This window comes from Stenella coeruleoalba (genome assembly GCF_951394435.1).
Source record: "Stenella coeruleoalba genome assembly, chromosome: 14".
NCBI lineage: Eukaryota > Metazoa > Chordata > Mammalia > Artiodactyla > Delphinidae > Stenella > Stenella coeruleoalba.
Window position 1 is genome coordinate 67362521 of NC_137160.1, and position 23359 is coordinate 67385879.

General features: G+C 48.9%; 1 protein-coding gene across 4 annotated transcripts in view; it reads right to left on the bottom strand.

The window, feature by feature from the left end:
• NF2 (NF2, moesin-ezrin-radixin like (MERLIN) tumor suppressor) overlaps positions 1-23359 on the bottom strand; it is a gene marked incomplete at its 3' end in the record, with an annotated part of 79347 nt that overhangs the window by 8486 nt on the left and 47502 nt on the right. Inside the window, exons 8-16 of one of the 4 annotated variants that reach the window (XM_079942812.1) lie at positions 21502-21636; positions 16526-16600; positions 14751-14864; positions 12055-12177; positions 11175-11392; positions 9868-9973; positions 9267-9394; positions 6178-6343; positions 4734-4782 (exon numbers count right to left, since the gene is read on the bottom strand). In XM_079942812.1, coding sequence (XP_079798938.1) covers positions 4747-4782; positions 6178-6343; positions 9267-9394; positions 9868-9973; positions 11175-11392; positions 12055-12177; positions 14751-14864; positions 16526-16600; positions 21502-21636 — 1101 coding nt within the window. Of the gene's footprint in view, positions 1-4669; positions 4783-6177; positions 6344-9266; positions 9395-9867; positions 9974-11174; positions 11393-12054; positions 12178-14750; positions 14865-16525; positions 16601-21501; positions 21637-23359 lie in introns of those variants that run through there. The other 3 variants (XM_079942813.1, XM_079942811.1, XM_079942814.1) reach the window with 3 other exon arrangements.

Genomic DNA, 23359 nt, shown 5'->3' on the forward strand with positions numbered 1-23359 from the left:
TGATGCCTGGAAACCGGTATCGGCCCATGTCTCAAGCTGCCTGTGTGATGCTGGCAGGTCCTCACTTCATTCCTCCACCTGGAAAATGGACGAATCGGCCTGATTCACCTCGCTGGGCAGGGGGAGGCTAACTGATGGGCACAGAGCACTCTGAACGAGCACCTTCGGGAAATGGGGCAGATAGACCGATGTCATTTCAAATTGCCAATATCAGAAGGGAAATCACAGCAAGGATCATAAGAATAGAACCTCGAGCCTGCAGAATGAGTTTGCATCCCGACTCTTCCCTCCCGCTGTTGCGGTGACAAATCAGGTGCTGGAGGAATGCTGCACTGAAACGTATCTTCAGTGCTGAGGGACCAAATGAGATGTCTTACTGCATCCAATAAGGCCCACTAATGTCCTCAGACACTTCCAAATGGTGGTAAAATACCCTAGAAGGGCGAGGCAGGTTTTGCACACTCCTCAACGCCTCCCAAAGGGCAACTGCTTGACCAGGTAAAGCCCACCGACCAAAGGGAGGGACTGGATCGTGGTCTTTTGGCAAAGAGGCTGGTGGAATCTTCTACCTAGGGAGCTACCAGGAACAAGCAAGAAAACTGGAAGCGCTCGACAGTTAAGAGGCGCGTGGACATTCAGTCTGCGTGAGGAGGGAGTGACCTTCAGGGATGAGCCCAGGCTTCATGTCCAGGAGGAGGGTGCCCCGAGACCAGCCCATGCCTGCGACGCCTCCCCCGAGCTTCCCACGGAGCCAGTGCCCTCGCTCCTGTGTTCTTCATCCACACCTGGTGCCTCTGCTGACCCCTGCTCCCCACTCCACTCCTGCTCCCCTTTCTTCTCCACCCTCCCCCCACCACATCTGCCCTGTTCTCACAAAGGGAAAGTTCTGGAGCCAGGGAGCCAAGGCAGGGGACGCTCCACCAGACATCACAGGGTTTCCGAAGCAGGCAGAGCCCTGTGGGTCCCTGAGCGGGGTCTGGGGGTGCTGAATGTGTTCACCACACGGGCAGCGCAGCCTGTGGAGCTGCCCCCGTCCAGGCAGGCGATGCTGATGGAGGTCACAAGGGAGGCCTGACTGGTTGCTTTAACTGTGGGAGACGCCTTTCACGCTTCTTCACCCTCGCCCTGTGATTTGTCACTTCCCTGGTGTTTTAAGTGCTCCACTTGACTCGGCCAGCCCTGCATCTCCAAAGGGAGTCCATGCAAATTGAAGATGACATTGAACTTTTATGTCTTCCCGATCTGAGAGAGGCGGCTGGAGCTTCAGATAAATGTCGAGGCTCCTCATTCCTGCTCCTCCACCAGCGGAAGCCACAGCTAGACCTCGATGGTTCACACCATTTACGAAAAAAATAAGCTTTCTAAGCTCTATGACCCACAGGATTTCTCATTTGTTGACTGCCTTTGAAATCCTGTGCTTCTTCAGAGACCACGGGCACAAAAAACAAAGACAAGTTTCCTGGCGCTCATACCAGCCCAGAATTGGGGAGTGAAGCTGTCCCTTGAGAGGGGATGAAGGGTGCGAACGTGTTGTCACCTCCAGAATGTGCTGCCCAGCTAAGTCACACCTGGCCACCACTCACTTCATCAGTGCAGTGGCTCTGAAGGCAAGAGGTTCAAGCCCAAGACACCGTGTCCCCCTCCCCCAGCCTCACTGCCAGACCCCACACCCTCGCTCACAAGACCCAGAGTCCAGGAATACATGTCATGGTCACTCCCCCCGAGAATGCCACAAATCTACGTTCCCAAAGGCAGCTTCTGATCACTAGCACCGCTTGGGACTCAGATGCAAATGCCAAACCAGTTGTACTGATTATCGATTGGGAGAAAATTGAAATATGGAGTTAAGATTAGCAGGAGGAGGGCTTCCCTGGTGGCGCAGTGGTTTAGAGTCCGCCTGCCGATGCAGGGGACACGGGTTCGTGCCCCGGACCGGGAAGATCCCACATGCCGCGGAGCGGCTGAGCCCGTGAGCCATGGCTGCTGAGCCTGCGCGTCCGGAGCCTGTGCTCCGCAATGGGGGAGGCCACAACAGTGAGAGGCCCGCGTACCACAAAAAAAAAAAAAAAAAAAAAAAGATTAGCAGGAGGAGAAAAATACAGCCTTGCAAATCCAAATCAGATAGTACAGTCAGCGGAGTTCATTCTGGAGTTTTAAAAGTTTTTACCTCTAAACACACGGAAACTAAAACACTTACTGTATACGCATGTCACAAGTTGTGCACGTAACTGTGGTACGTCCCTCGGCCCAGGCTCGCAAGCAGATTTGTTTCTTTATATAATTTTAAGCACTCGCTGAGTCCTTACAGTGAACTCACTAAATTCTCATAACAATCCTGGGGGGGAACGAACTGTTTATTCCCTTTTTACAGGTGAGGACACTGACCCTTAACAGAAGGTATGAATTTTAGAGATAGTAAGTGGCAGAGCAGCGGCAACCCTGGTGAAGAAAACTGGACTGCCTCTCAGCATTCCCATGTAACCCGTGGGTAAACCCTTGTAATTAGCTTAAGAGTCACCAGCCCTGGAGGGTCCTGATGAGTCAGGGTCAGACACCAGCCTCGAGGTGAGGCAGGAGAGGACAGACAGCAACGGGGAGGAGTACACCCGGATCACGGGAGGTAGCAGAACCAGTCTTTCCTTGAAGAAATGTATGATCAAAAGACATGAAAAACAAAACAAAAATCAATGCAGGCTGGTTTGAACCAAGATTAATGACAAGTTTCAGGACAATGGACACTCTCCAGTTCACCACCGGTCTGCATTTCTCATCCCGGACTTTCTAGATGGAGCTGTGCCCTTGACATTCTAGGCGCCCACACTTCAAAGCCCGCCGTCGTATTTCTCATCAGCTAGGCTCACTTCAGCCCAGACCACAGCAGGCACAAGGCCAGAGTCGCCCCAGCACAGCAGGTGACTGGCTGTCAGGCTTGGTCACTGGCCACAGGGACCACCAAAGTCGAGAAAGTGGAAAGTGCATCCAACTTCACGTGTAGCAAAAGCTGCCACTATTTAATCTGGTGATACTAAGTCCGGCTGTCTTAAGAGCCAACTCCATTTTATTAATCCTTGATTAATCAGAATTCTTGATTAACTGGAGCTTGGCAGAATACTTTGAAAACAAGTTCACATCAAGACACTAAATAAAAAGAAAAAAAAAAGGCTTCTGTGCATGTCCTAGGAGCGGTACACATTTGACTACAAATCAAACATCATTTGTCTATAATCACAGCTCAGTGAGAACTGACGGTCAGAACTGGGTCCCTGAAGAAGTTAAGCGTTCTGAATCATTACAGAAAGAAGAGAGATGAAATCATATCAAGGTAGAACAGGACGGTCACATGCAGAGAATATCTGACAGCACAGACTAAGACAAAAAGGGACTTCCTGCATGCCCCTGTGCTTGCCACGGGGTCCAGGAAGCCACCGTGGAGCCGCCCCGGGGTCTTCTGGGTGCCACGGGGTGATCCCTTGAGCAGAGGGGCCACCCGGCCCGCCCACTCCGTGCTCTTCACACCTGCCCGGCGTGGAGCATGCGCCGCTTGGTGCTGGCGTGTTCAGCGCCAGCGTGCGGTATGAAAGCTGAAGAAACAGGAGCCTGCTAAACAAAAGTGTCACACGCAAATTGTGGTTCACGCCATGGGTTCCTGGAACCACTGACAGATCGAATCCATCTTCTAATGAGATCCATCTGGGACTTTAATAGCAACCACAAATAGGACCTATCCTATGCCAGATCGCACTGTTTCGCACAGAGCTTCCAATGGGCTTATTTTATTCTAGGAGCAGAAAGCACGGTGAGGACACCAAAGGACACATCCCATGTGACTGTCAGGTGTGGGTGGGCTTGCTGGCGGGGGTACTACTGGGGAGCAGGCGAGGAGCAGAGGCAGGATGTTATTATTGCGCGTAATAAATTCTCTCCACTGCCTAGGCCTGTTGGGAGAATAATGAACTGTTGCAGAAGGAAAGCAGCAATTATTCAATTAATTCACTCCACGAGCACTGACTACCCGTCTGCTGGGTGCCCAGATTTCTCTGTCCCGACATGAATTCACGCCGACTGCGACCGTGCCCCAGACTGCGGAGAAGCCCAGGCAGAGGTGGCCGTTAGTGTGCCGGCGAACAGAGTCCGCTTAGCCTGACTGCATATCGACCCCTGTGTTACTGGTTTGCTGTACTCGAAAAGAGAATAGATGTGTACAGAAAGGGAGGCTCTAGAGGAAAATGAGGGAACACGGGCAGCCCCTTCATCCCACGACCAGAAGCCGCCAGGTATGACTGCGGGTCTTCAGAGGCTGTCACCACATGAAAGGTCTTGATCTCGTTTTAAAGGCACCAGTCTTAAGAACACCCAAATTGACCCCGTTTCCATGCTAGGGTTATTTATCTAAGGAGTACGCCACCAAGACAAAGGACTTTAGACAGACCTGACCGGACAAGAAGCCATGACCTTCCCCAGCCCGACAACGACACAAGATGAAGGACGGCTGGTCCTACAGCCCCAGGACATGCTCTTCAGAACGAGGCAGCCTTCTGGACCCTGGAGGCTGTTCTGGCCCCACAGGGCGGATGCCTGCTCTCAGACTCGAAGCATGCTGCGGCCAGTCCCCAGGCGCCACCTGCCCTCGGGAGGGCTCGGCACGGCCCGGGGACAGAGACAGGCAAGCTCATGCAGGGGTTAGTATCACAGAGGTCAGTCCCATCACCACATACAGAGTACCTGGGAATAACCTACTTTGAGGGCTCAAATGCAGATAGGTCTTCTGCCTTGGGCTTGAGGCTAAACCAGCAAAATAAAATGAAGAAAAACAAAAACATACCCTGTGATATCAACAATGCCACACGTGCCATTTGCAAAATGCTCAGACAGGCCTGAATTGTGACAAGTCACTTCATTTGTGTGTTTTTATGGCTTGGAAACGGGTCTCCCCAGCTTTCAGCACCCCAGGGCCCTGTGGTTGAGGGCCCGGCTCATGGAAGCAGTGGCAAAGATGAGCCTGTGCCCGGCGCCCGGGGGAGGAGTGGGTCAGGGAGGGGTCCGAGGCAGCTCCTGTGAGGCCCAACTGGCTCACTGGCCCAGTCATCCTTCTTTCTCTCTGCTCACTGGCTGAGGCCTCGCTCCAGCTCCCCTTTGCTAACTGTTTCAGAATTTGGTTTGGAAGGGAAACCCGGTAAGTTACAGAAGCTGGAGGAAAGAAGAACGTGGATTGTGGAAAGGTCTCTCCCTCCAGGTCACGCTATTAAAAGGAATTCTCTACTCGGTGCCAATACTAACCGGAGTCAAGAGGGAGGATTCAGGGCTCCCGACTGTACCCCTCAACGATGGCAGGTAGATACAGATCTCTTGAAAACAGACAGTTCTCAAACTGGGAGATCAATTTAAAGACTACGCTAAAGCGTACAAAGTGAAACACATCTAACTATCACCATCTAAACTCAATGAAGAGCCTTGTCTTACTGACCCCCATTTTACGGGTGTTAGCCTGGTCCTGGGGGAAGAGACAGGAGCTGACATCACCTGGCAGGAGAGGACCTTTCCGCTTTGCCCAGCGTAAGAGATGTACACTCTTGGGCTGATAGTTAGTATGGAATTTAACTTCCTCCAAAATGCTGAAAGCTCAAAATATCCGTGGAGAAAGACATGAAACTGTTAGCAACATAAATGAAGTCTCATCTCTTAAAACATTAAGGTTCTTCTAGATACTCCCTTTCAAGTCTGAAAAAAGTTAAAAATTCAGAATTTGGTTTCTAAATCAAGAACAGAATTTTACAGTCCTTGCCACTTAAAAACGCAAAAAGACGAGAGGGAGAGGCCATTCTCAACAGCCTCCCTTTCATTTTGCTTTCTCATTAAGTAAGGCAGCTCCCTGGGCAGAACTCCCCTCGGCTTAAAAGACAGAATTGCTTTACTGCTAAATGATGGATCAAAACCTGTCCTGTAACTGTGATTCATTTCATCAGAGCTTTTAACACAAGCTCCCCTTCCACCGAGTCAATGGATTCACAGACACTGGCAGATTAAATTCCCTTTCTGGCGTGAGTCAAAAAATTTCCTCAACTAGGTACATATAAAAAATGACAACAGTCTAATGACTCGGCTACTGAGGAAACCAGATGCCAACCTCACATTTCATTAACAACTGCCCTAATCAGCAAAAGACAAGAGACTCGGTACCTTTTTAATGGTATTGTGTTTGCTGCTGGTGCCGCCCTGATCAGAGTTCTCGTTGTGCAGAATATCTAAGGCCGTCTCCCTCTCTTTGAGTTTCAAGGCCTCGATCTCTGTCTTGAGTTCGTTGAGCTGCTCCTGCAGGTGCTTGCTCTTCTCCATATACTCCACTCTGCCAGAGAGAGGACAGAGTATCATGGGGTCTGGCAAACAGTGAGGCGCACCGTGGCCGAGAGGCTCCAGACCCACACGCTGCTTGGCCTGGGACCCAGGGTCTGAGCCTGGGGTTCACATCTCTGCTTGGCCACTCGCGGGCCATGGGAGCTTGGGCCAGTCACTAAACTGCTCTGCATCTGTTTCCTCATCCATAAGATAGGGATAACGATCACAGGGCTGTGGTCGGGATTAAAGTGTAGGAAAGTGTAGGAAAGCCTCAGTAAACTCTCATACCAGTTGTAATGGATAACAGATAGTTTTTAGTTCTACACAGAAAACAACACAAGAAACAAGCCTCCTGGCATCCAAAACAATCTTGTCTCAGCCCTTCTCGGAGAAGTAATTCCATTCTAGTGACCTCTTCTGATAGGCCATGGCCACATCCCTACTTGTTTTGGGACATAATCTCCTAAAGATGACAGAAGCTCACTCAGCAAACACCAGGAATAGAAAGATGCCCACCACCACCTGCAAGCACACATGGTTATCTATGAAGGAAGCCATCCTCAGGGTGTCCAGCTACACGGGCACAGCCAGGCAAACTGGGCAGCACAGACACAAGGGACCTTCTGCAGTGATTCCCACGCACGGGTGGTGCCTGGTGCGCACAGGTAATGAGTAAGAAAACATGAACTGTGAAAAAGCAGTAAGCAGCCTCACCCTGATCACACAACCGTGTACTGCTGAGCACGCCTAGAAAACAGTCACACAACCACGTACTGCTGAGCACGCCTAGAAAACAGTCACACAACCGTGTACTGCTGAGCACGCCTAGAAAACAGTCACACAACCGTGTACTGCTGAGCACGCCTAGAAAACAGCCACACAACCACGTACTGCTGAGCACGCCTAGAAAACAGTCACACAACCACGTACTGCTGAGCACGCCTAGAAAACAGTCACACAACCGTGTACTGCTGAGCACGCCTAGAAAACAGTCACACAACCGTGTACTGCTGAGCACGCCTAGAAAACAGTCACACAACCGTGTACTGCTGAGCACGCCTAGAAAACAGTCACACAACCACGTACTGCTGAGCACGCCTAGAAAACAGTCACACAACCGTGTACTGCTGAGCACGCCTAGAAAACAGTCACACAACCGTGTACTGCTGAGCACGCCTAGAAAACAGTCACACAACCGTGTACTGCTGAGCACGCCTAGAAAACAGTCATCACACAACCGTGTAATGCTGAGCACGCCTAGAAAACAGTCACACAACCACGTACTGCTGAGCACGCCTAGAAAACAGTCACACAACCGTGTACTGCTGAGCACGCCTAGAAAACAGTCACACAACCGTGTACTGCTGAGCACGCCTAGGAAACAGTCACACAACCACATACTGCTGAGCACGCCTAGAAAACAGTCACACAACCACGTACTGCTGAGCACGCCTAGGAAACAGTCACACAACCACATACTGCTGAGCACGCCTAGGAAACAGTCACACAACCACGTACTGCTGAGCACGCCTAGGAAACAGTCACACAACCGTGTACTGCTGAGCACGCCTAGGAAACAGTCACATAACCACATACTGCTGAGCACGCCTAGAAAACAGTCACACAACCACGTACTGCTGAGCACGCCTAGGAAACAGTCACACAACCGTGTACTGCTGAGCACGCCTAGGAAACAGTCACACAACCACGTACTGCTGAGCACGCCTAGGAAACAGTCACACAACCGTGTACTGCTGAGCACGCCTAGGAAACAGTCACACAACCACATACTGCTGAGCACGCCTAGAAAACAGTCACACAACCACGTACTGCTGAGCACGCCTAGGAAACAGTCACACAACCACGTACTGCTGAGCACGCCTAGGAAACAGTCACACAACCGTGTACTGCTGAGCACGCCTAGAAAACAGTGAAGGGCAGAGGGAACTCCACCACGGGTGGAGGGGCTGCGGGTGCCACAGACAGAGACGCTGGGTCCCTCTATCCTCAGGACATGAGCCCAGAGAGCCTTACTGCTCGGCCTGTGGCTGCCCGTGCTGGACACGGAGAGGGTTACCTGAGGACACCAGACAAGATGAAAGCACATGGGCCGCAAAGTCAGACGGACGAAGCGCTGAACCCCGGATCTGTCCCTCATCAGCTGTGGGGTATTGGGTGAGCTCCTTAAATGCTCTAAATCTGGGTTCTCATTTATAAATGGGAACACTAAACCTACCTTTGAAGTCAGTTGGTGGGAACGAAATGAGATAAAAGATAAAGGACCCTGTCACCCAGGCACCTCGTGCCTGGCAGCTACTGTGACATTTCCCTGCCCAGCCATGGCACAGATGGCCGATTTACCGACGGCCCTGATTAGGGGACCTCGGTTAGGTGCCCTCTGCAGTGGGGCTCCCTTCCATCTCAGAGCCACGTCCCCTGACCATAAAGTGAAGGAGGAAGACAGCTCAGGGCACGCTGGGCTCAAAGTGCGGATCCCGCAGCAGGGCTGCTCAAGATGACTGTAGCCCCAGCCGTTAGCCCTCCTCAGCCTTGAGCTGGAGTTTCTTCTCTCTCGCCCTTGTTCTAGACATGGGACCCGCCACAGAGCTCAGCCGCCAGAGAACACAACTAGGAAACGTGTCGCATCACCAGGTTAGAACACGACCACCATGGACCACCACGTGAACAGCGGTCTGACTGGCTTGGAGACCTCTGACAGCCAGTCCTAGACTTCAGGTGAGCTCTGGAGTCACTACAAACTCCGGATCACCAATCAAGTGTCATTTTTATCCTGGAAGATGAATGCTGGTCTGTCGCCCTTCATTTCCAATTAGGAAATTCCTCTCCCAGTGGGTGAGGACAGAACAAACCTTTGTAGGAGTTAGTGCCAGGCTGCCCACGCGGGGCACAGGGGAGGGGAGGGGGCTCCGTACTTTTCTTTCTCTATCTCCATGGAAAGCCGCTTCATGTCAGTATCCTTGAAGTCGAAAGACAGGCTGTCACCAATGAAGTTGAAGCTTGGTATGTCAGGAGGCAGTGGGGCTGGGAGTGGGTTCATAGGCTACGAAGGAGAAATCTGATTAGGAGGTTCGGTTCCACAAGAACCGAGGGCACTGCTGCGTCAACCACCCACCCCTCCAGAGGCCACAAAGGCTCTGGACCCAGCGTGCCCACCCCTGAAGCAGAGAGTGAGGCAGTTAGATTTGTTTTGAGGACTTTCTCCTCCCAGATCAGAGGGTCATCTAAAATACGGCCCCAATCTACTTCTCCCACCATCTGCCCTATAAGATCATCAATGGTATCATTTATTACCCCTTGGACCACTTTGCTTCCCACCTCTGTTACTTTGCTTAAACCAAGTCACCTCCCTACGTCCCATCTCTCTTTCAAAGCCCTAGAACATTCTGCACCATTCGCTCCACCATGCGTTTGCTTAACAGTCGCCCTGAAGGCCCCACCAGGGGAACTGGAGGGCTGGGAGGGAAGGGACCACTACGAGGTGAGAAGCAGCGCGGCTGGCAGCCCCAGGCTCACCGGGTATGTGGGCTTGGTGGTGATTTCCAGGAGCTTCTGCTTGGCTCTTCGCTCTGCCTCGCGGGCTTCCTGCAGGTCCTGCTTTAGCTGATCTGCCTCCTTGGCCCTGCAAGGAGAGAAGGGGCCCTCAGCTCCACAGAAGATGACAGGAGGAGGAAAGAGACCCCTCTTCCCCCTTGACCCCTGGAGAGGAGGGAGCTGGATTAACCCTGAGGGTGGCACCAGACCAGGCAAACAAGCACGGGGGTTGGGGGGTGGGGGAGGATTTACATGAAATCGGAACTTCCGAAGCAGGAACAACATTCCCAGGTATTGTTCATTTCAATTGATTTCCAGTTTAAATCAAAACTGGGAGAGCAGTGAAGCAGGTGGCCAGAAGAGTCAAGGATGAACCTTTGCAACTGGGGGAGGGGGAGGGAAATCGGGGGAGGGGCTAGAAGCTTCCTCTGCTTCTTTCTGGGTGAGAGTGGGCTGGGCAAAGGTGTCATACTGGATCACAAAGGGCAGGATGTGAAAGAACTGATTCTTCACGACCCCCAAGTGAAACAACCTCCTCGGGCAGGAAGATAAGTACGTCGCTGAGGGCCTCGTGCCTCGTCAGGACACTGGACCCAGGGGACCCAGCCCAACACACATCATTCACGGGGAAGTGACCGCACATGGAAAGAAAGGAGCCTGGGGCAGGGCAGGAAACGTGGAACCGTATTCCCAGAATGACACGCAAAGAATGGAGAGGAAACTGTAGCGACTGCACCCTGGCAGTGAAAAGCCAAATTCAGGTGTTCTAAACCCACAGACCGAGTGCCGCGAGGAATGAGCCAGGGCTGTCTGACGGCTGCGGAACCAGCACAGCCCAGAGCCTCCAATTGTCTTTGAAAAGCACAGACTACAGTCCCATCCTTCGACCTGGTTGTGAGCCAGGGCACCCTGCCCTCCCCTCCCATCTTCAGGGAAGCGTTAAAGGTGAATAGCTGCTGTCTCCCCACACACCCCTCAAACCAAAAGGGAAAAGAAGAAGCACATTCTGTAAATGTCAGAAGAGCCTCCTCATGTCTCCTCAGCTAACAGCAGCCTGTGGACAAGCTCGATGGTTTTCCTGCAAACACGAGCATCACAGAGACGGGGGCTCATCGCAAAGGCACAGCCCGACCAGAGTCCACTAGACAGGAGAACTAGGTTCCTGCGCCCGTCCAGCTCCAGCCCCACCGGCCTGTGCGGCAAGGAGCCTCTGCCCCTGCCCGGGAGACGGGTCAGCAGCTGCCCGCAGGCTCTGCCCCAGCGCAGGGCCTCCCCGCCCCCATGCTGACCTCCTCTCGGACTCCTCAGCCATCTTCAGCGCCAGCACTTCGGCCTCCAGCACCTTCTGCTCCATAAGGCGCTTCTCTTCCTCCGTCCGGATGGCCGTGGCCTTGATGCGCTGCATCTCCTGTTCGGCCTCTGCCGCCTTCTGTGCCAGGAGCTTTGCCTCCTCCTCAGTGATTTGGGCCTTTTCGGCCAACAGGTCGGCTGTCTCCTCGGACCGCATCTGGAGAAAAGAGCGTGCTCAGCGGGAACAGGAGTCCTGTGCCTGTCATCCCGCCCCGATCAGGCCTCAGACACTCAGGTCAGCAAGGACCAAGGTCTTGGACTCCTTGGGGCCCTGCCACTGAGTGTCCCCAAGCCACACCCTTCAACTTCTCAGAAGGCCCTTCAGGGTCCCTCCATGGGGACCACTTGAGCTGAGGCTACACTTTATGAGGGAGAAACCCAACTTAACTCTGTCCTTTCTCTTTAAATAAGTGCTTCAAAAGCACGGGAGACTGTGCCCTCTGGGGACGCATCACAATGTCTAGAGACATTTTTGATTGTCACAAATAGGGGAATCTAGTGGGCAGAGGCCAGGGACACGGCCAACCAGCCCTCAACACACAGGATGGCCCCCACCAGGGGATGACCTGGCCCCGAGGTGGGGCAGGCCAAGGCTGAGACACCCTGCGGGAAAGGTGACCCACAGTGAGTGGAGTCTGCCTGCACTTGGAGGTTGAACTCAATCTAAATCTGCTCCTGGAAACACAGGCGGAGAGGAAGACAATAATTTTAAGCCAAAATGTCAAAGCAAATGTGCCTCATCTGTGGTCCTTGGGGGCCTAACTCCAGAACCAGAGGGAGTCCGAGTAGCCTCCCAGGACCCAGCCCCTTGGAAGTCACCAGGGCTTCGTTGGCCATCGTCGCCTCTTCCTTCATCTGCAGCAGCCTCCTCTCCAGTTCGTCCCTCGTGCGTTCAGCCTCCTCCCTCATCTGCTTCTCTCGAGCGAGGCGCTGCCTCTCCATCTAGGGGGAATGAGCGGCCGCTGGTCACAGGGCCCATGACCTGCTGTGCCACAGATCTGAGGACAGCCAGTGCCCAGGGTCTCCCCTCTGGGGACCCTTTTCTTCCCTGGACTTTAGGTACCAGTGTCGTTCTCCTTGTCCACCACCCTCCATCCTTCTAAACCAGCTCTAGAGTGGAAAGCCGTGCTCCTTGAAAAATCATCTAGTTGTAAATGAACAAACAGCAGAACACGGAGCCAGTCTCCACCTGGATGTACGGGTGCATCCGTACACGCTGGGTACGGAAACAGCTACCTGGCCAACGTGCCTGAGACCCCAGTGGCTCTGCCCTGCAGCTGACAGGACACAATGCAGGCTCCTTCTCCCCAAGGGGCAGCTCCAGAGATAGACCACGTGTCCCTCTCCACCACCGTGAGCCACCATGCCACTTCTTATCCACACGGACCCATCCCACACCTCTAATCTCATCAACAGTAGCTCCACTCTTGCCTCTGACCCTCGGAGAAGATGGAATCATCTGTGTGATGCATCAATAGCTCACACATCGTATTTCACAGCAGGAGGCGGTGGCAGCCAGGCACAGACCCCCACAGCCTCAAGCGAAAGCAACTCCTGAGCCAGGCCTGTGACAGGAGGGAGCACGGGGTGGGGGGAGGAGTGAGGACGCGGCCCTGATCCTTACGGCACCAGCACTAAGCTGCTGCTGCCTCCCTTGCCTTCCGGGTCACTGTATTAATTGGGCCACATGCCGAGCTTAATAAGGGGAACAAGCAGAGGACAAGTGCTATTCTCTGTGATCCTAGGGCTCTAGCTGAGTTCAGAAAGCAGGAGCCAGAAGTGACCACTGCACTATTTTCTTCCTTAAATAATTAAAGCACATTTAATTACTTACTTCTTGCTTCAATCTTCTCCCAAACACAAGATTTTTAAGATTGCTGCTTTTTCTAAATAGTAAGTCAAAAAAACGCATTGGGCCTCAAAGGAATAATGCAAAGACAAGCAATAAAATACAGTAAATTTTTCTCCAGTTTTCCTCTTGCAGGTCAATGAAAAGCTTGGCCGATTTGTTCGCTAATTTCCATCATATTACAATTCCCATTAGGTGGATGACTAGATCCCCATTATCCTCCACTTGAAAAAAGTCTACAACCCCCTTCTGCTCTCAGCATTGCACCCTCCCTGAGACCTCCACCCCAATCATAAGGGACCTCCTGTTTGCAAAGCGGTTTCAGCTCACAAAGACCTTCAGGTACAGTGTGTCCTCTGATCTGAGACACAGAAGAGAGATACTTAGCTCCACTTGACAGATAAGAAAACCGAGATCTGGAAGGTAAGTCAATCACTAGGGTCACATACTAAGTTTCACATCTGGCTCCAAGGTCAATGTCTGTACTGCTGGGCCATGGAGCCCCTGACCTGTGGTTGCCAGATGCCAGGAACGTGCATCTGCCATCCTACAGGCAGTGCAGGTCCAGGGGTGTGTTCAAGCTACTCTCTGCCAGCCTGGAGGCTTACACACTCCTTGCCGTGATCAGATCTCTCACTTCTAAGCCTTCCTCTGCTGACAAAGAGGTCAGAGAGGGCTCTTCTTGAAGTTGCCACTATGACCCTGTGCTGGCCCAGGAGCATTTCTTTGTCCAGCAAAATCCATTCCACTGCCCCCCACCCCACCCCAAAGCATCCCGAAGAGTACATCTGTGGCCTGCCATCTCAGAGAGCAAAGAGACGGAGCCGAGAGCACAGAGACGGAGCCGAGAGCACAATGGATCACACTGGGCATTTCATTCTAAACCTCAGGGCCGGGAGCCAGCTTCGTCGGAGGACCCAAATTAGAGAGCTGCACACAGACTAATTATTACCCCTCCAAGCCTGCAAGTCCTAAGGGCAGCCAATTGCAGCTGCTGCTACTCTGTCTAGTAGTTCATCCAAAGCCATGATTGATATTTCTCAGCAGCGGGGCTCAGATTAGCTGTGCGGATTGCGGTGAGTCAAAAAGGTCTAAGAGTAGAAAACAATGATGCAGATCGTCCAGACTGCTGATAACGTGCTCCTGGCACCTCTCGCTGTGGGCGATGTGCCGCCTGGGCTGACCTGCAGTGGGGAAGCGCGGCCGGAGTCTAATTCCAGCAGTGGGCGCAGAGATGCTGCCCTACATTCCATCACCATCTAATTAGAAAAGGAGAAGTCTGGGCACAGGAGACAGGCAGGCAGAAAGAATGAAAGCTTAGCTGCATGGACGATGGATGGATGGATGGATGGATGGGTGGATGGGTGGATAGGTGGGTGGATACATGTGGGCTTGGCTATCTCTGCCCACAACGTGCATTAATCACACTTCACTCAATTCACTGCAGAAATAACTAGGGATGTGTCTTTGAGATATGCTGTTAGAGTTTATTCCTCATTTCCAGAGCTGACATCCCACCATCATTTATTCATCAGCCAAAAAGACCCAACAGGAATAAAATAAGAGTAGGCAGATCCGTGCTCAAAGGACTCCTGTGAGCCCATGACCACTCCTTACCTCCCGGCCGAGACCACCACCAGGAGACAATGGCAGTTCACCTGCTCACCTGCTTTCTGGCCTTCTCCTCCCTGGCCTGAGCTTTCATCTGCTGAACTTCCAAAGAATCAGCCTTCCTCCTCCTCATAAACAGGTCGTGGTTCCCGATACACAGCTGGAGAATCTGTGCAATGAAAGCAGGAGAAATGTTATACCCACACGTTGACTCCACTGAGACAGCACAGCAGCTACAGCATCTTGGTCCAAGGGCTCTTGTGGGGAACCTGAGAGAAGGTATGGAGGGAAACACCAACGTCCTCCCTGTGGCCTCCAGGCCTCAGCTCTGGAGACAATCACAGTGAAGAGAGGAAGGGGTGCCATTTAGCTTGTCTTCTGATGCCCCTCACTCTGCGGAGTCAGGGCATGGCTCCGCAGACCAGGGAAGATGACGGCTAAGCTTGTTCAACAGGCAGGGCTGGGACGACAAGTCATTCGTGGGAAAAAAGTAAGTTGGATTCCCCCACCTCCACCACATGCAGAACTCGACTCCAGAGGAATTAATGCCTTAAGTGCAAAGATCAAGCCATGGAAATTCTTAGAAGAGAACATAGAAGAATATCTTGATGGTCACAGGATAAGGAAAGATGTCAAGCAAGACACAAAAAGCGCAAATAGTTAAGGAAAAGATGTATACGTTTATCTACATTAAAATTTGTTGAGACATAAAAAGCAAGAGGAAAAATAAGACACAAAGTGGAAGAAGAGATAACCAATAAAGAAAACAAACAACCCAAAAGAAAAACAGCCAAAAGACAAGAAACAAGTTTGACAAAAGAGACAATGAGACTGGCCAATAAATATACAAAAAGATATTCAACCTCATTAGTAAAGATGCAAATTAATATGACACTGAAGATACCATTTTAAATGCACAAGATTGGCAAAAATTTTTAAAGGCTAATAACACAATTGCTGAGGATATAGGATATAAGGCAAAAGGAAGTCTCACCCAGGGTTGTTGGATCTGTACATTAATTCACCTTCTTTGGAAAACAACATGACATAACCTTGAATTTGGACATATACCACATGCAGGGCTATGTGAAGACACTCTCTAGACTCCACGGAAGCAACTGCCCATGCGCACCAGTGGGCAGATACAAGATGCAGAAAGCACTTAATTGTCCATTAACAGGAGAACGGAGAAAAAAAAATATATATATATATTTTAACAGAATATATAATGGAATACTATACAGCAGTGAAATGAAAGGACCATATCTTTGAGCATCAACGTAGATAAATCTCAAAAAATAATGTGTAAAAAAGGCATGTGACAGAAGAACACAGTTGATAGCACATACATAAATTTCAAAAACATACATAACTTGCCGTATACGAACTAAAGTTCTGATGAAAAGCAGGGGGATATTAAGCACACAGCTGAGAATGGTGGTCACCTTTGGGGAGAGGGGGGACAGCAGGGTGCTAATGCAAGGGCGGTTCCACAGTGTTGGGAGTGTGCTGTTTCTTAAAGCTTGGTGGTGGGTAGGTAGCTGTTTATTTCTGTTGTTCTTTATACCCCATGTATACATTATACATATTCTTTCATATGTATAAAGTACTTCAATAAAAATAACTTTTAGAAATTCCTCATCACAAAATGTACGTTTGACTCTTTAGGTTACGCTAAAGAGAAATCTTTCAAGGCTGATCAGAGAAGCACGTACCAAGTGAGTTATCATTCTACACCTCACAACATGTCACTCTGATACTGGTTCAAAAACGGCTTTCAATTTCACAGAAAAACTACAGTCTGTAACAAAAACCAGAATCTCAACTTACCAGCTTATTAACACGAAGCTTTGAGGAGTTAAATTTGAAGACATCAATTTTCTTATCCAATGGCTTAATAGTAAACTGAAAGGAAAAAGCAGAAAACAGTTTCAGTCTGATAGCCTAGAACATTGCCACCAACTGGGAAATTCCACAAAAGCAGCAACCCCCCTAGCAAAGTTCCAGCACGAGGCCATGCCTTGTCCTGGCTTCATGGTGCCCAGGAAGTTCAGGATCCTGGAAGCTGGGTTCTCGGCACCATCTTAGGCTTGGAAATCTGAAATACAAACCCTTGACAGGCCCAACTTTGAGGCCAACACTGGGAGGGCCGCCGCAGAGGCGGCCCTGCCTACAGGAGGCTCACCACCTGGCTGGAACTAGACCAACAAGAGTCAACTACTCAAGAGATTACATCACGTGTTAGTGCCTCATTGGGTGGCACAAGTCACAAATCCTCAGGGTAGTATGGACATAAGCTGGTCTTAGACAAAGAGTATGACAGAGAAGCTAAAAGGTAGGATGGAGGGGCATTCTGGACAGGGCAAGCAATAGGAATAAGGCAGAGATGGGGAAATGAGCAGTGTTAGTGCACACGCGCACGCGCGCGCGTGTGTGTGTGTGTGTGTGTGTGTGTGTGTCATTATTAACTCTTTGATGACTAAGATAAAACCATGGGTTTAGACTGGGAAGAAGGCAGGAGTCGGGGCTGGTGAGGTGGGCTGGGGATGGGCAGTCAGAAGGGCTTAGATTTGATGTGACAGCATACAGGGTGTCACCCCAGATTTCCAAACATGGGGATGGTTTGAAGAAAACTGTTAATAGAAAGAATACGGTTAAAGAGTGACAAAGAATGGACTGCAATAGAAAAGGAAAATACTACAAAAATCAAAGGGGAGAGAAAGAGGAATGCTATGGATGGGCGGGTGGGAGGGTGGGTAGCTTAGTAGGAGAACCCAGGGCCAGACTACCAGGCAGGGTCGAATATAAAGAAAAAACGGCAACTGTTGTTCTCATTCATTCCTGATGAGACCGGACACATCCTAGATTTCAAAGATGCACTTTATTTCTTTTTTTTATTTTTTAATTTTTAACATCTTTATTGGAGTATAATTGCTTTACAATGGTGTGTTAGTTTCTGCTGTATAACAAAGTGAATCAGCTATACATATACATATATCCCCATATCTCCTCCCTCTTGCGTCTCCCTCCCTCCCACCCCTCTAGGTGGTCACAAAGCACCGAGCTGATCTCCCTGTGCTATGCGGCTGCTTCCCACTAGCTATCTATTTTACATTTGGTAGTGTATATATGTCCATGCCACTCTCTCACTTCGTCCCAGCTTACCCTTCCCCCTCCCCGTGTCCTCAAGTCCATTCTTTACGTCTGCATCTTTATTCCTGTCCTGCCCCTAGGTTCTTCAGAACCTTTTTTTTTTCTTTTTTAGATTCCATATATATGTGTTAGCATACGGTATTTGTTTTTCTCTTTCTGACTTACTTCACTCTGTATGACAGACTCTAGGTCCATCCACCACACTACAAATAACTCAATTTCGTTTCTTTTTATGGCTGAGCAATATTCCATTGTATATATGTGCCACATCTTCTTTATCCATTCATCTGTCGATGGACACTTAGGTTGTTTCTATGTCCTGGCTATTGTAAATACAGCTGCAATGAACATTTTGGTACATGACTCTTTTTGAATTATGGTTTTCTCAGAGTATATGCCCAGTAGTGGGATTGCTGGGTCGTATGGTAGTTCTATTTTTAGTTTTTTAAGGAACCTCCATACTGTTCTTCATAGTGGCTGTATTAATTTACATTCCCACCAACAGTGCAAGAGGGTTCCCTTTTCTCCACGCCCTCTCCAGCATTTATTGTTTGTAGACTTTTTGATGATGACCATTCTAACTGGTGTGAGGTAATACCTCATTGTAGTTTTGATTTGCATTTCTCTAATGACTAGTGATGTTGAGCATCCTTTCATGTGTTTGTTGGCAATCTGTATATCTTCTTTGGAGAAATGTCTATTTAGGTCTTCTGCCCATTTTTGGATTGGGTTGTTTGTTTTTTTGATATTGAGCTGCTTGTAAATTTTGGAGATTAAATCCTTTGTCAGTTGCTTCATTTGCAAATATTTTCTCCCATTCTGAGGGTTGTCTTTTCGTCTTACGTTTTCCTTTGCTGTGCAAAAGCTTTTAAGTTTCATTAGGTCCCATTTGTTTATTTTTGTTTTTATTTCCATTTCTCTAGGAGGTGGGTCAGAAAGGATCTTGCTGTGATTTATGTCATAGACAGAGATGCACTTTAAACATGAATATCCACTCCCAAGAAAGACTTGCTAAGCAGATGAAGTCGTTTAGGAAGATCTATTCTTGGGTATTTCTTTCACATGCTATATTGTCCAACAAGGGGTTAGCACACAGAGGACAGAAAAACGGTCCTTTGTTTCGCTTTTGGTCAAGTGAACTTAGAAGCAGTATTGCTCTTGTGTAGGCTGCTATTTATGAATTTAGTGAGCTTATTTTTGGCCCTGCTATCAAAGCCCAGAGCTGTCAGTGGGAAACCTCAAGGAGTGGGGAAACCACAGGCTCGGTGCCATGCCGGGGCATGCACACAGAATCAATGGCTCACTTAAAATAAACCAGCACTTCTGTTGTGACAGCATGGTTGTTGTATATAATGACCAAGACTACTTCTCATCATGTCAAGCCAGCTTGGGGCCCTTGCACTGTGCGAGTTACTGACCTGACGGAACTCGGGGGCGCCTTGCCCCGGGAGAGGGAATATTAGTTTACTGTGTCGAGCCATCGCACTAGGGGAGACTTCACTGCTTGGCTTCCGTGAAGGATGAGTGTTTTGGGAGCCTTTAGCACGCGAAGTTGTGGATGTGCAGTAAATAGACTTTATGAAATTAGGAGATGAAAAACTACCAGCACACCTACTGCTTTAAGTCACGTAGAACTTTCAGTTTAAGTGCTTTAAAAAAGAAATACCTAAATGCTCATCTCCTGGATTACTTACAAAAATCTGAGAAGCCAAAATGTTTTAAATTAAGAAGCTCAATCTGTCTCATCAAGCATGGCCGAGTGGATCTCAACCACATACTGGCAACCAGGGGCCTGGTGCTCCTTTCCTCTAGTTGCTACACGAGGAAAGAGAAAGCAGGAAACCTGCACGGGGTGGGGGCTCTGCAGGCAGCCACGTGGGCCGTCTCTGTTACTCACTCCACGCCCGGGCCTGCCTTCCTCAGCCTGGTGCAGAGTCTCAGGGCCCGTCCTCTGTGCTTCTCTGGAAACTCGGGGGATGTGGCTTCTGCTATTCCTCTCACCAGACACAGGTCACCTGATCCCTCTGCATCTCTGCTTCCTGAGGTGACACAGAGCAACCAGAACACAGCCCCTACTCTCACAGCAGTGTTCTTGTGAAGACTGAATCAGAGCCAGGGCAAAGCTGCTGGCAGGTGGAAAAGCACCATATCATCACCACCTCTGTCACCAGCCGCTCACACTGAGGTTATGTATCACGGCAGTTGAGTCACTACTTGACTATAACTTCCCTGAGGGCTGAGACTGCATTCTCTACATCTTTGTTTCTCCCACAAAACCTAACACAAAGGAGATGCTCAAAAACTCTTAAACTTAACAATGAATGTGGCTACCAAAGGGGAAAGGGCGGGGGAGGGGATAAATTGGGAGATTGGGACTGACATATCCACACTACTGTATATAAAATAGATAACTAATAAGAACCTACTGTATAGCACAGGGAACTCTACTCAATACTCTGTAATGACCTATATGGGAAAAGAATCTAAAAAAGAGTGGATATATGTATATGTTTAACTGATTCACTTTGCTGTACAGCAGAAACTAACACAACATTGTAAAGCAACTATACTCCAATAAAAATTAATTTAAAAAATTAACAAAGAATGAATAAATATAGGATTACAGCATTAGGGAAAAGTCACAATCCTATGTAGTAATATTTGAATTCTAAGTTAGAGTGCTCATTTGAGTTATTCAAACTTAATTTTTCTTTAATTCTTGTAAGCAAGTTGGCCTGATATCCTTTATATCACTGCTGATATGTATACATTATGTATTTTTATATATATATATATATATATATATATATATATATATAAAATACATATACATTCATATACATGTTATGGAGAGGTGTGTGTGTGTGTGTATACCCATATCTCTGCACCGCATGAATCAAGCACTAGACACAGAGAGAGGGTTTAATATACACCGCATTTAAAATATAAAGAGAGGGGCTTCCCTGGTGGCGCAGTTGTTAAGAATCTGCCTGCCAATACAGGGGACACGGGTTTGATCCCTGGTCTGGGAAGATCCCACATGCCGCAGAGCAACTAAGCCCGTGTGCCACAGCTACTGAGCCTGCACTCTGGAGTCAGCAAGCCACAACTACTGAGCCCACGTGCCACAACTACTGAAGCCCGCGTGCCTAGAGTCCGTGCTCCGCAACAGGAGAAGCCACCACAATGAGAAGCCTGCGCACCACAACCAACAGTAGCCCCCTCTCGCCGCAACTAGAGAAAGCCCACGCACAGCAACTAAGACCCACACGGCCAAAAATAAAAATAAATAAAATAAATAAATTTATTTAAAAATAAAAAAACAAAGAGAATTCTCACCAGAAATAGAAAGCCAAGTAATAAGAAAGGGTTACTTTCTGGTTTGTTTACTGTTCTCCGGGTTTTAGTCCTGACAGTTGAGCTTCCCAGCCTCTCATTAGTCAGCAGAGGGGTTTAGTGATGCTGTTTGAAAATAGGATGCCAGTACTGTTCTGTAAATACTATAAAGATCAACAAGCAAAAACCCAAAGCCTGGGAATTAAAGGATCTTGCTGCTAACAAGGAGCGGTCTGGCTGGGGCTGCTCCAGAAGGAGGAGAGATGGGGAAAAACCTGCTGGGCCGCCAGGGCATCTACAGTGCAGACAGGTCCTACCTCCTTGTCGCTGTACGAGATGTTTCGGATTTCGTTCCACGGGAAGGAGATCTTGGGGGTCAGCCTGTTCTCAGGGTCATAAATGTGAAGCCCCAAAGCATCCACTCCGAGCAGCAGCTCTGTGCCCTTTTTATTCTGTAGATTTGACAAAGAACAGCCACTGTCACCTCCAGCTGAGGCTCAAGATTTTATTCAACTTCCCGAAGAACCTGGCATAGACCGTTACATGTGACAAGTTTCAACAGGTCCCAACAGAAGTCACTGTTGTCTTAGAACCCAGGGGGCCTCCAGCTTCCTGAACTGGGGCAGGTGGAGGCAAAATGATACCATTCTTGTTACTCATGTGTCCCACGGAAGGATCACTGGGGGCTCCTGTCACTGGCTCGATGGCTAAAGTAGAGGTAATCGAAACACTGTTACCGCTAATTAAATAACTGGCTTATCATAGATGTAGAATAAAAACTTGTAGGATTAAACACCTCTTATATTAAAAGAAAAGGTTATTGTACTACCAGAAAGAAAACTCTAAATGCTGGGATCAGATGGCCTTATTTTACATTAAAATGTAGTTTCAATGTGATAAAGCAAGTATAAAGTGTTAACTGTAGAATCCAGGCTGTGGGTATACATAGGTATGCACTGTAAAAGTCTTCCAACTTCCCTGCATGTTGGAAATTTTTTACTACAAAATATCGGAAAAATACATCAAAATGAATTATATATAAATTGTACCCCAATAAAGCTGTGTAAAACTTTAATTGATAGACTGTACACAGGCTGTAACTCTGATGGCAGTCCGGCCAGCAGCCAGGGCACCCATAGGGCAAGCGCCCTGGGCCCCCATATCACTGACCAGTGTGCACCTGGAAGCCACCTCTTCGGGCTGCAGGCCCATCGCCCTGTGCTGCAGTCTGGTCCTCGTACGGCAGTGGGGGGAATCTCCCCACACCTGACCCCTTGCTGACAACAAGGAAACGGACCCAAGACTCCAGGGCAGGAAAAAAGGTCTGCAAACCGAGAAGGTGCCGGGACTGTGATGAGAAGTACAAGGCTAACAGCAGGCGTCAGGAGGAGGAGTGAGCACTCTGAGATACATCTTTTACTTGAGCTAACACCTGAAGTCAGATGTGATCACCAAACCAGGAGGGAGAGTCGTCTGCTCATCTGCAGGGCTCTTAAAACCACTGTGTTAACACAAGTGAGCCTTTGTGCTTTAAAAATCTATAGTACGTTTTGGAAAACAAGACGTTTCATTATGTTTCTACCTTAAGTTTTTTAAAAAAATGGATTGCACCCTCTGCCTCCTATCATGAGGCTCCAACTGTTCTAGAGAATAAACAGAGAAGTGGGGACTCAAGCAGCCCCTTTCAAATTGTTTTAAGCACACGTCTTCCTTAGGTGATGGTGAAATTTCGGGAACTTTAACACAAAGACACTAAAATATCCATTAGCCTCATCTATCGCGCAATACAAGACACACACGCACAAAATAGTATAATTTAGTCTGCTGTAGAAATATTCCCTCATAAGAAGCTGGTTTTGTAAGGTTATAAAATACTAGTTTTCTAGAATGTAGGTGGTGGAGCAAGAGGAGTCATATGGACAAAACCACAGAAATGTGTCAAATGAGTCTGACCTTAAAGAAACCAAACAATTAGCAAATACAAATTAATAAAACTTTAGAAAACAACCTTTGGCGTTATTAGGGAAAATCTTTTAGGCATTTGTATACTATACAAAAATGACATAATTTGTCAGCGTGCCTTATTTTATGCAAATGATCCATTAAAAATACGTATTTAGAAAACAAAGTAGAAAGCTATCCCTAGGATATTTTACATGTGTTTCAATTTACCTA